Below are 12,837 nucleotides of genomic sequence, written 5' to 3'. Positions count from 1 at the left end.
ATCATCAGACATATTAAATATACACATACACAATAACCTACCCCAGTGATTCCACCATTAATAATAGAGAAAAAATTACCACAACACACCAGACAGGATTAAACAACACATAGTGTGTGTGTGTGTGTATACATTACATGGCAAACAATGATGGGAACGGTCTTACCACCCTACCACTACACTCACACACACACACACATTTTCAGAACAGCTTGTCCCTTAGGGGGTCACGGGGAACCGGAGCCTACCCGGCAACACAGGGCGTAAGGCCGGAGGGGGAAGGGGACACACCCAGGACGGGACGCCAGCCCGCCGCAAGGCACCCCAAGCGGGACTTGAACCCCAGACCCACCGGAGAGCAGGACTGCAGTCTAACCCACTGTGCCACCACACCCCCCACCACTACACTCCATTGTTTTTTAAATATGACAGACTAATGTAAGTTTGCTTACGCCATCAGAAAGCACATGTTTACCTTAGTAATTCAGTACTGCTCTTATTTTTTGGAGGAGGGTCACAACAAATGTCTGCTGTATCCATGACTAAAACTGCCAGTGAAAATCTTTAATGTGCACAAATGTTTATTTTGCAATCACCTATACTTTTTTACCACCATTCTTAAAAATATGGATCTGGTAAAGGTTAAAGTTCTGTTCATGAACAAATACCCCAGTGCATTCACTGCGAAAAATCATTTGTCCAGTGCAGGGTTGAAGGGGTAGTCCAGAACCTATCCTCAGAAGCATAGGGCCGGAGCCAGGGTACACACTGAGTAAATACATTTTTATTACTTGGCTAATGGATGTTTATGATATAGATACATTTTCTTACACACTGTGGGCAATTTGGAGGCACCAACTGGCCAAAAACACGTCTTTGGACATTGCTGGGAAGAAAGTCATGTGAACACAGGGAGAACACAGAAACTCCACACAGACTGAGCTGAATTCACAGTAAAAAACGGCCAGCCCAAGAGCTGTGAGGCACCAGAGATAAGTGAATATTTTAACATTAATTATAGTATGAATTACATTTATTATGTGCCACAGAAGGTTAAGCTGCTTTCCACATTCATCTCTTTTTGGCAAATGTCAATGTCTATAAATCAGGGATGTCCAACGTGCGGTCCGAGGGCTGTGTGCGGCCTACTGTTTCATGTAATCTGGCCTGCAAGAACTTTTGTATAATTAATAATATATACACAATCATCTACCATCAATGCCATACATTGTACTGAATCACACAATAATAGAGTTGTAGTGATAAGAGCTGCTCCCTTTGGACCCAAAGGTCGCAGGTTCAAGCCTCGCCTCCAGCTGTAGTCTTCCTGAGGAACGTACTTACTCTATAATTGCTCCCGTGGAAATTACCCAGCTGTATAAATGGGTAAATAGTTATAAGGACACCTACCACATGCTGCCTCAGAAAGACGATGCCTATCATGAGAGATCATAGTCACCCCGCACGGGCACTTTTCTCTTCCCTGCTATCTGCAAAACGGCTTAGGTCTATTCGAACCCGCACAGCTAGGTACAGGAACAGCTTTTACCCCACTGCTGTAAGACTATACAACACTAACCAATGTGCCACCTTTAGCAGCTAGAGTTGGACTGCTTCTTCAAGTTGGACTGCTCCTCCCAAGCACATTGGTACATTACACTGCCACTGCCACTCTAAGCATTCTCATTCTCTTCTGAGTTCTCTGTCAACTGGCATTATTGCTACTACTGTTACCATTATATATTGCGATTGCTGTTGCACTACTCACTGTCATTGTCATTGTTTTGTTTGTCATTGTTTTGTTTGTGCAGTATTTCTATTGTCTTTGTCCATAGTCTGTGGAGAAGCATTCAGGAATATTTTCATGATACATGTACATGGTATTTGTAGCTATGACAATAAACTTGAAACTTGAAGTGCCTTAACGTTGTGAATTGCTTTGGAGAAAAGTGTCACATAAATGTGACATACAACACACCTAAACAAATACAATAAAATAAATAATCTTTCAGTTTAGACATTGCACTATGTTCCTTTCTATGATTTTTACACATGTGGTCCTCAAACCAGTTCACAATAATAATTGTGGACCACGGCCAAAAAAGTTTGATACCCCTGCTCTGAATAATGAACATATTTGTGTGCGTATGTATATTTGCAGTACCCTGGTTAGATATCCATGAAAGAATGTAATCCCAGCATCAACTGCGGTCCTGGGCACAGAGAAGGAGTTTTATTCATCGGCATGCCAGAGGTGTCCCCCCACTTATTAAATTTAATCTAACTTTAATCCCTTTAAAAAAAATAAAAATGTATTTTGCAATCAAAATAATCATTATACTGGCATGTTATTATATACAAATGTAAAAAAGTTCAGAAAGAGTCCTTCATCTCAACACTTTGAAATAGATGAGAAGACCTATCTCTGCTGCGCTACCTCAAACTGTAAAAATATGAAAGCAATGAGTACTTTACATTTGTTTACTATTACTATGTTCAGTCCTTTTTCAAAACGTATGTGTACTGTTATATATGTACCCTGAACCTGACTCATGTTAATGTTTTATATACTGCATGTAGTACTCTTACTTAGTCGTGTTGTTTTTGTTGTGCAAATAAAATGTTTTTTTTAAAAAAAACTTAACCTGCGTGGGGAAATAAAAGGTTTATTTTGATCTGCTCCCCAGTATTTCTTTATAACGCAACTGAGTTCTGTGACGAATGTTTTTAGCCCCCCAAACAAGATGTTACAAGCATGGATTTAATAGGGGGTAGGCGTGCTCGGTGCGCGCATGTGCGTTGGATAACACAACGTGGGCTTACCAGGCACAGCTGGAGACAGCTTGGGTCCTGAGAATTTGGGCTCAATTTGGCGCGCGGGAGTCTGGGTAAATCGTTGGCTTGTTTTTATAACTTAACCTTATTATGAAGTACGTTAGGCCTGGTTGTAACGCATCTGTTCTTTGAGTTATTGATTGCTTTATTATAAGGTGCATTGTGATAGTTGGACACACTTGCCTGTTGAATGCAACTGGAGTCTGTGTATGTTCTTCTTTGTGGTGTGTCTGTCAGATGTGACGTCGTATGTCCTTTTTTTTTTTTTTTTTGAAAGTTTGGGATTGTTGTTTGTTTTGTGCTAAGCAGCTGTCGCTGGAGGAAAGCTCTTGTTTTAACTTTTATGACGTGTTATTAAACTTTAACTAATCTGACTGTCTATGTAATTCACATTTGTGTTGTCTTACGTGACGTGTAGTGGTTTTGCACTAGTATCTTCTAGTCAATCCCCACAGGGTGTGCAAAGTCGATGGAAAGAGCCGCGTGTATCATTCATGCTCACTATTTTTGAGAGGAGCCTGTGCACGGAGTCCTATGGGTTTTCACATTGATTGGAGTTTGGATGTAGAGTCAACAGCAGCAGGTGTGTGTAGCTCTTCGACAGTAACTCTAAGGCACCAGGGGTCGAGTATGTTTTCTGTTTCAATAAACTAAGTTTGTATTTGTTATACTCTCTTGACTCGAGCTTTCATTATTTTCACAACCCCAGCTCAAAGTGTGAACCGAGGAGTGGCACACTCAGTGCTGTGTCTGTGGCAATATCGTCTTTCACAGATTGGCGAGGTCTGACCACCTCTATTACTCTAGACTTCTAGCGCGCGCCACGCCCACACGAAGCAATGGGAACGCTGAAAGTCGCCTGTCCGTTGCCATGCTTTACAAAACCAGCTTTAACACGTTTGATGTGAGTTAATGTTTAATTCCCCCGGCTGCAACGTGGCCTTTGAACCGTTTTGCCATATTTAATAAATGATGACGCTCGTGACGCACCGGTGCCGTAGTTAAGTGCGCGCTCCGCGGAGCAGCTCAGTTGTTCGCGTCGACTCTTTTGAACCCAAGTCAAGTCTATTCCAGGTACGTTTCCAGACGAGTCGTAAAAATACTGTAACGACCTGCGTTACCGAGAGTTTGAGCGGGAAAAGGGGTCTGTTGTAAATAGTTGAATTGTGGGGAAAAACGGAATAGGTGCAGTGGGGGAATTGGGGTGATGGTTTGCCTGTGGAAGAAAGAGCCTGAGGGGCGCTAAGCAGGCTGGGAAGGCTGGTTTGAGGTGCAGGTCCTTGAGGAAAAGGGGTCCTCGGACCGAGAGTATGTCTTCCTTGTGCGCCGCTGCTGCCTGCGCTGTGTGGCCTTCTTAGTTCTATCAGAACCCAGGGGCGCTGCGCGCTACAATACTTACAGGTTATAAAGCTAAGGCCCCCTTGGAAGTGCAGGAGAGCTGCTGGTTGAATTTGTTAGCTTCAAATCCTGCCTTGGTGTATCATTGACTGATTAACTCCCCGAAATAGCTCCAGAAAAAAAAAAGCCCAACACAGTATAAATCGGTGTAAGTAGCTTACTGCAAGTTGCTGTGGAGAAACACGTGAGCTGAAGCGAATAAAGAAAAGTGAGAATAATTTAGTGTAAACCATGTGTGTGTGTTCCAGACACGTGCATGCCTGGGGCAGAAGGAAAAAGAGGTGGTGCTCTTCTGATTGTTAATCTTCCTTTACCTGATTCCTTACAAATATTTGCCTTTTTGAACAGGGTACTCTTGCGGTATCAATCCAAGGTAAATGCCTTTCTGCAGGAAGTTGTTGGTTTGATTCCAAATCCTATTGTTGTGCCTTTCAGCAACATCCCAAACAGGACTCTAGCTGCGGTCTCATCTTAACTGCAGGATAGTGTCATGTAACTCAGTCAGCTTTGACACCTACTACCTGGGTGGGTATTGGATATGATCTATGTGCTGTTGATATGTTCAGGGAGATATTTCTTACAGTAACCCTTTCTTATTATAATATTGATCATGGCTGTTTGTGTTCAATGAGGTAGTAAGTAAATAGTTGGTACATGGAATGTCACTGAGTCATTCTTCAGCAAATTCCTAATAGAATGAGTAAATGGGTGTTTGAGAGTGAAGTTACAGTGCCTTGTGAAAGTATTCATCTTAAAATGTTCTATGCTGCTAGTACAAGGGAGGAGATATGGGAGTATAATGTGTAATCCAGGCTATGTTAACTTTCAACAGGTCTGAATAATTTTGCAATATAATCTTTGCCTGAAACAGTTTGCCAAGGGGTGTTCAGAATAGTCACTTTGCATTTTTTTTCCCTCAGTGACAACTACTCAACACATTAACTTGTATGCATTAATCCTGGGGGGGACTTCACTGATCAGAGTAATTGCATGACTTAATAAGACTAGCTAAAATATTAATGAAGGCCAAATTACTTGCTTGCTGGCTTATCTTCAATCAGTTGTATTTCCCTCATGGATAAAAAGTAAATGCATGATTAGAGATGGCAGCACTATACTGACTTCAAATGTTTATTTTTGTTTCATTATCCAGCCAGTTGTGGTCATTTAGAGGGGGTACCCCTGCAGATTTTTAAACACTTTAATATTGGGTTTTAGCTATACTTGGAAGTGGGGTGTTTTTTAAATTGAGGTGCACAAACTCTTGAAAGGGAATTAAAAGCTAGGCTGAGGTGAGCTCTCGAGCACACTTGAACACTCTTGCATTGACGGTCCAATAACTATGTTGCCCCTCTTGTGGCCCAGACATGCGTGTGGCGGTGATTGGAGCTGGGGTCATCGGCCTTTCCACTGCCCAGTGCATCTACGAGCGTTACCACTCTGCGGTCAGCTCGCTCTCAATTGAAGTGTATGCTGACCGCTTCACACCGCAAACCACCAGTGATGGGGCCGCTGGCTTGTGGCAGCCGTACCTCTACGACAACGGCAACACCTTGGAGACGTAAGACTGTTTTTGGAAATAATAAAACCTACGGTAACTAGAGATGGCTAAGTCAAATTTGGCAGAATACGTATCTTTGGTAGTTTGAAAAGCTCTATCTGTACTAAGGTGCCAACCATTGTGCAGCATCACTGCATAGTCAAGGATGCAGTGACCATTTTTCCACTTTTGAGATGAGCGAGTATAATGTGTGGAATTTTTTTTTAAAACCTCTGTTGTTTGGTTATGTGTGAAATAAGATTTCTGGATGTACTGAGGTTGTGATCTCATTGTATTTAGTGTAAAGAAAAAGAAACATGGTGATGAGCAAGACTGTCATTTAATTTTTATGGATGTGTGGCACTTACTGCTTTTAGCAAATGGAATAAGGAGACGTTTGACTATTTGTTGGGCTTCCTCAATTCTCCTGATTCCATCAAGATGGGGATTTTCCTCCAGTCTGGTTACAACTTATGCAGTGACCCTGCTCCAGTGAGTTTCTTTTCCTCACACTCTTGAGTGTTAGTCACACACAAACAGTTATGACACTGTAGTTGCTTACTATTCTTTCCAGAAGGCTGTTGCCTATTTCCTTTGTAAATATGGTGACTGTGGTAAGGCTCATTGCAAGGAAGTGCAGTTGACATTTCATATTAAGACTTGGAAGTTAAGAAATGTATACAGGATGGCATCAGTAACGGGTATGAAAATTATTCGTAAAGGTGAGGAATATATATGTGAACTTCATCAGTAACTGCCAGTGCCTGCCCATCCATTAAAAAGGCACAGCAGTCACTAAACAAAGGTCCTTTCTTTTATACAGGACCCTTCATTCAGAGACATTGTCTTGGGTTTCAGGCAACTTGCCAAGCGAGAGCTAGACTTGTTTCCTGGGTACAGGTAAGGGGTGGATTTTATTACTCTTTTCTGGATGTATCAACAGCTGAGACAGAGTTCCTGACTGTTTTTGGGTGACTATGGGTCTAAAACATTGTATTGACTTGCATTGTGTGAGTTTTTTTTTCTTCCTTTATTTGTTTCAGCCATGGATGGTTTAACACAGCCCTTATGATTGAAGGCAAGAGCTACTTACCTTGGCTGATGAACTGGTAAGAGCTGTAACTGTCAGTGAGGTGGTACTTTCTCTTGAAAGTATCTCTTAGACAATTTCTTTTCCCTCCTGCATGATGCTGAGCATATTTTCCCAGTCTAAAAATGGAATGTCAAAGCAGCCCTGGGTTGTGAGAACACATCTCTAAAAATTTTGCAGTTATAAGTAACTGGCCATCTTAATATGCAAATGTTTAACTGGATAAAAGTTAAACAGCTTTTTAATAGTGGTTTGGGCTTCATTTGTAATTACCAGAATTCTCTAGTTAGTGACACAGTACTTGAGTACTGTAGACCTTTGGTGTGTGTATAAACACGGAAATACTAAGTAAATCATTCTCTGGTATTTTTTTTTTTTTATTATTTACTCATGAAGCTGTTTTTCAGCGTGGACTAGTATAACATTATGTATTAACCCCTCCCGCAGGTTAAAGCAACGTGGGGTGAAATTTTATCAGCGGAAAGTCAGTTCCTTTCAAGAGGTAACATTAAATACAAACATCTAATATATTTACTTATTTTTCATGCCATGGGGGGGAAAAATCACGGGGAAGAAAACTCAGTGGTCTGTTTAGAATTATTTCATGTTTGCTCTAACCCCTCCTTCTCACCTTCTGTGCCTTCATTTTTTAAATTTTTATAATTTTGCTTTCCTCCAGAGCCTCTTTTTCCTCTCATTCTGTCTCCATGTCACTTTTTCTCTTTTTTTTTTTTTTGGCATGTAGCTGGCAGACTCTGGGGTGGAAGTCATCATAAATTGTACAGGGGTGCGATCGGGGGAGCTGCAGCCGGACCCCGAGCTCAAACCCGGCCGGGGCCAGATCATAAAGGTTGGATTCTGGAGGTTCTTGTATAGTTAATCTGACATGGAGCAACATTTACATTGGTGGCACCTCAACGTAAGAACACAACTGGGACTAGCAATCTGTTCGTAACAGACTTTGTACTACTAATTCTTTTTTCCATCACAACATATACAGGCAACACAGAAATATGAAACCAGCATAACACATTAGTGTTTCTCGGAAGTGATGACCTTCTATTATCCCAAAGAGTACCTATGGGTTCTTGTCCAGATCAAATTGTAATTTAATCTAGCAAAAGGAAATTCATCAAATTTTTCCACACTGTATATACAAATGAATGACAGCTGAACAATACTATAACATTATCATTTAAAAAGTCAATACGGCAGACTGCTTGTCCATTTATGATTGAATCCCAGGAGGAAACTTGTTTTAGTATATTTAAATGTGTTGACATGCCCAAGTGATAATTTTAGCTGCAACTCAGCGGTAGTATCCCCAGACAGTCACATTGTCAGAGAACAAGAACATGTGACCCAGTAAGGTAGAAAGCAGAAAAAGGGTAATGAGATGGAGAGAAAAAGAGGGGATGATAAAACACAAAAACCAAAGCCAGACTATAATTCCCCAGGACCCACCGTAGGTAAGATTAAAAGAAACTCTGTAAAATTGTCAGGTACATCTTACAGAAGTTTCATATTACAGTAGTCCCCCCCTTATCTGCGGGGGATATGTTCTAAGACCATCAGTGGATGCCTGAAATTATAAATGGTACTGAACCCTATATTTTTTTTAGTTAAAAAAAATTACTTTAACACAAGCACTGTGATATTGGGACAGTCAGATATGATAACTGAGGTGCTACTAAGTGACTAGCAGGTGGCTATTATATACAGTGTGGATAGGCTGGACAAATGGATGATTTCTGGAATTTTCCTGTAATATTTTCAGACTGCAGTTGACCACAGTTAACTGAAATCGCAGATGCAGATAAGGGGGAACACTCTATTTTGTTATGTCATCTAACTTTATTAATCAATTTAAAATGACTGAAGTTTCCCTTTATTCAATGCAGACATCTGACCAATTCATCCCATAAGGATGTCTAGTGTTTGTTTCTGGCCAATATCAGCTTTATTATTTAGGATTTTATTATTATATCCTTTGATTTATTTCAGGGTTGGACTCTGTAACATTCTCAGAACTTAAAACTATCCTGTATAATACATTATATTTTTAAAATTGTACAGATGCTCCTCAACTTAGATTTTTACTTTACCATGGTGAGCAGGCGATAAGCATTCAGTAGAAACCGTACTTCGAATTTTGTCCCCCACCCAGGGCAAGTGATATCCAATCGCAATGCTGGGCAACAGCAGTGATCCACATCTCCTAGTCTGCCACGCAGTCACTATAGATACATATGCCCCCCCCCTTCGTATCTACGTTGCATTTTGTGCATCCATAGTGTCTCCTGCTACTGGTGAGAAGAGGGCAATTACTGTTGAGGATAAACTCAAGATAGTTGCCCAACATGAAGGCGGTAAGCCCATATAATGGCCATCACACGTATGCGAAGCTATATTTGCCAGGTTATGTGTATGAAGCGCATTTTCAATTTACGATAGTTTCAGCTCATGATGGGTTTCACAAAATATAATCCCATCGTAAATTGGGGGACTACCTCTACTTATCAAAAGTTGACTTTTTGTTAGATTGATTTAAAAAAAAAAAAAAAAAAAAAAAAAATGGCTGCAAATGTCATTAAACTCCTGTTTAATTTTGATCAGTTTGTCCAATAAACACCTGTAGAATTCATCATATTGATCACTCATGAAGCAGGGACTCAAGCGATAAACAATGTGGAAATGAGCTGAACAGAGGCAGTCCCACACTTTTTTCCACACTGCTTTAGGTCCAAAGGCAACAGCGCTAACAGCTACGCTACCAGCTGTCCCACTGCTCTTCTCCTCTGGTGTGTTCTGCTGCCGACTGATGGCTTTGTGCAGAAACATAGGTCATGATTATGGCTCAATAGAAAATGCAATTAACAAATGAATAATCTGGAAAAACATGTCTTTGGAAAGTAGTAAATCGAACACTTGTAATGTGAGGGTGCTGTACTTATGTCTGAATGCTTTTTGCTGTACCAGGTCAGTGCTCCATGGCTGAAACATTTTATTCTCACACACAATTTCAAGAAAGGAGTCTACAATTCTCCATACATTATACCAGGGTAAGACACAACACTGTCTTATGGTTTAAAGAACTTGGAAAAAGTTGGTGTTGAAACATTAATGCACCCATCAATCTGAACCTTGAACCCAGCCCCCTTAAGAACCAACACTGAGGAATTGTACGAACAAAATTAATCTTGAACTTTTCAAAAGATGAAACTTTCACGAACAAGGTTTACAAGGAAACAAATTGCCGGGGAATTGTGAACTAACAGTACTATAGACAACTCTTTGTACTCACTATAAAAGCAAAGCAGATTTGGCCTTTAACGGGATTATTCAGAAGCAAGCCGATTTTCACAGTTAAAAAAAAAAACTTGTAACCATACATCGTCTATGTGGATTCAGCATTCTGCAAGTTGCAGATAGTTGGAACACGTGACACATGCAGCGTGCTGTGTTATTGGTTTCTAATTGAAATTCAGTTTATTTTTAGAAGGCCCAACAGAGCTGGAATTGCTGCTAGATGCAAGAAATCAAAAAACTAAAATAACTGATTTATAAATGTTTTATGATTTTCTTCTGTTAGATATTTTTTTTTTATTGAATTTATTTTAAATTAAGGGGGCGCGGTGGGTTGGACCAGGTCCTGCTTTCCAGTGGGTCTGGGGTTCAAGTCCCGCTTGGGGTGCCTTGCGACGGACTGGCGTCCCGTCCTGGGTGTGTCCCCTCCCCCTCTAGCCTTACGCCCTGTGTTGCCGGGTAGGCTCCGGTTTCCCGCGACCCCGTATGGACAAGCGGTTCAGAAAGTGTGTGTGTGCGTGTGTGTGTATTTTAAATTATAAAATTAATATTCTTTGTTAGTAATTTCCTTTTATCAAACTTTAACTTACTATTTATTTATTTTATAATTATCTTCATATTAAGATTGAACTTTGATATAAAGTAACTTCTTATTTTGAATTTTCTTTTTCATTTTAATAAGCCTATTTAATGGGTTTGTTTTATTTCATTTGTTTTTAATTCTGTTTACTGTTATTTCATTAATCATGCCACGTGAATAACTCATCCTTAAAACTTAAGAAAATTTAACAAAAGTGTAAGCATTCAAGAATATCACAGAAGTTGATATAAGGTGTGAAGGTGTTTCTTCAACTTGAACAAGGAATGGTATGTTACATCCGCTTGGAACAATAACAGATTTTTAGAAAAGATTTAAAGATGGCCACTGAGAGGAGGACAACTTCAAAAGTAGATGAATCTTGACCTAACTTATTTTGTTGATCGGTGTGTAACTGATGAATCTTCGCCTAATTTTGAGGGAGGACTGGTGAACAGAAGGTGAATCGAGCTTGTTTTTCCAGCCACAAAAGTGAATCCAGGTGAATGCTTGAAGGGGTGGGTTCAAGGTTCTGATTGACAGGTGCATAATGCTGCTGCTTTGTAAGAACCCTGGTAATATTAATATTGTGCGTTATGTGTGGCTTCAGGAGTCGCCATGTTACTGTTGGTGGAGTATTCCAGCTTGGGAACTGGAGTGAGCAGAATAGTACTGCAGATCATAAGAAAATCTGGGAAGAGGCCTGTAGCTTGGAGCCGAGTCTCAAGGTTGGTGTGGCATGCTGGATTCGAGAAGGGATGGGGTGTGACACAGCACAGGGCAGACTTGTATTGTTTGAGCTTTGAAGGATCTTTTGCAGATCTGTGAATGAAAGTTGTGGCTGAAGAATGTCTGTCGCTAGTGTTTATAAACCAACACTTTCTTGATATGATCATGCAGAACTCATGTGCCCCAGTAGGGTAAATATGCATTGATTTGTGTCTCAGAGGTAAATCTGTTGGTGACAGGACATGGATGTCTGAGACACTGCAAATATTCATTTTTATTTTTTTTTTTAATTTTTATTTTTAAAGACTTTTTTTTCTTTCCCCCCACCCCTCTGAGTAAGTACACAGCTGGAGTGTGTCTTTACAAACGTGTTTGGTGTGTCCTCTAAGCACGCCAGGGTGATGGAGGATTGGTCCGGGCTGAGGCCTGTCCGCAGCAGGGTTCGACTTGAAAGGGAGATGATGCAGTTTGGACCCGCTTCCTGTGAGGTGAGCATCAAGACAGGAGCAAAGCCTCTTGTTCACCTCAGCACTTCCACATCACCAAGTAATGCAGTGTGGACACAGACACTGCAGTTGATCTACAATTATGGACTCCTGTTCCAGGTGATTCACAACTACGGGCATGGTGGGTATGGCTTGACCATCCACTGGGGATGTGCCCTGGAAGCTGCCAGGCTCTTTGGGGAGATCATTGAGCAAAAGGGTCAGGGAGATCGATCCCGCTTGTGACCCACCTTCCATCTGCATGTTTCGCAACAGCACCAGTCCATACTGGAAGAGACCAATAGGCTGCATACCTGGTTTAAAGTGCCTTGAAAGAACCATGTCTAAGTGACCTTAAAGAACACTAAATCACATAATGCCAATTTCTGAAATGTGTATTTTAACTATGCGATAGGGTAATAGAAAGGTATTTTAATTTTGGTATAAAACACACACATCCCCTGTTAACCAATTCTTATTTGTTTGTGAAAACAAACTGGATATTGAAATATCAGACAAATATACAGTTGGAATAGAGGTAATAATGAATTTTCTTTTCACTTCATATTTTAACTGGAAATTTTAGCATTTATTTGTATTTATACACAATACACTGCATCTCGGGCTCTTTCACTTAGCTGCTTGCCACATTTTTTCAAATAAGTTTATTGTGCTGGACTGAAAGCTGTGGCCCAGAGTAGATGCAGCAGACTGTGTAAATGATAGTTTGAACCAATTAAAGATGACTGTTGTTAATGTGCGTGCCTTGCGATGGACTGGCGTCCCGTCCTGGGTGTGTCCCCTCCCCCTCTGGCCTTGCGCCCTGTGTTGCCGGGTAGGCTCCGGTTCCCCGCGACCCCCTGTGGGACAAGCGGTT

The 12,837-nt window shown here is 40.8% G+C and overlaps 1 protein-coding gene across 6 annotated transcripts; it reads left to right on the top strand.

Moving 5' to 3' along the window:
- The first annotated feature begins 2,816 nt into the window (after positions 1–2,816).
- LOC108932590 (D-amino-acid oxidase-like) lies at positions 2,817–12,781 on the top strand. 6 transcript variants are annotated; one of them, XM_018749118.2, is made up of 12 exons: positions 3,060–3,418; positions 4,669–4,758; positions 5,599–5,794; positions 6,151–6,265; positions 6,597–6,673; positions 6,817–6,882; positions 7,311–7,365; positions 7,609–7,713; positions 9,843–9,925; positions 11,357–11,474; positions 11,865–11,963; positions 12,081–12,781. In XM_018749118.2, the coding sequence occupies exons 3-12, from the start codon at positions 5,601–5,603 to the stop codon at positions 12,204–12,206; spliced, it is 1,038 nt and encodes a 345-aa protein (XP_018604634.2). In that variant the 5' UTR covers positions 3,060–3,418; positions 4,669–4,758; positions 5,599–5,600; the 3' UTR covers positions 12,207–12,781. The 6 variants fall into 6 exon arrangements, with proteins under 6 accessions (XP_018604636.2, XP_018604631.2, XP_018604634.2 ...); XM_018749119.2 differs by lacking the exon at positions 3,060–3,418 and adding an exon at positions 3,477–3,739; XM_018749117.2 differs by lacking the exon at positions 3,060–3,418 and adding an exon at positions 3,477–3,909.
- The last annotated feature ends 56 nt before the right edge of the window (positions 12,782–12,837 follow it).

This window comes from Scleropages formosus, chromosome 19 (assembly GCF_900964775.1).
Source record: "Scleropages formosus chromosome 19, fSclFor1.1, whole genome shotgun sequence".
Classification (NCBI taxonomy): domain Eukaryota; kingdom Metazoa; phylum Chordata; class Actinopteri; order Osteoglossiformes; family Osteoglossidae; genus Scleropages; species Scleropages formosus.
Note: the sequence above shows the minus strand (reverse complement) of the source record. Positions and strands in the feature narration are given on the sequence as shown.

Bases quoted from the DNA above. Each gene is read 5' to 3' on its own strand.
- LOC108932590 (XM_018749115.2), top strand. From the start codon at position 3,370: ATGGGTTTTCACATTGATTGGAGTTTGGATGTAGAGTCAACAGCAGCA. The intron at 5,795-6,150 runs GTAAGACTGTTT...TACTGCTTTTAG, and splicing joins AACGGCAACACCTTGGAGAC to CAAATGGAATAAGGAGACGT. The intron at 7,714-9,842 runs GTTGGATTCTGG...TTGCTGTACCAG, and splicing joins GCCGGGGCCAGATCATAAAG to GTCAGTGCTCCATGGCTGAA.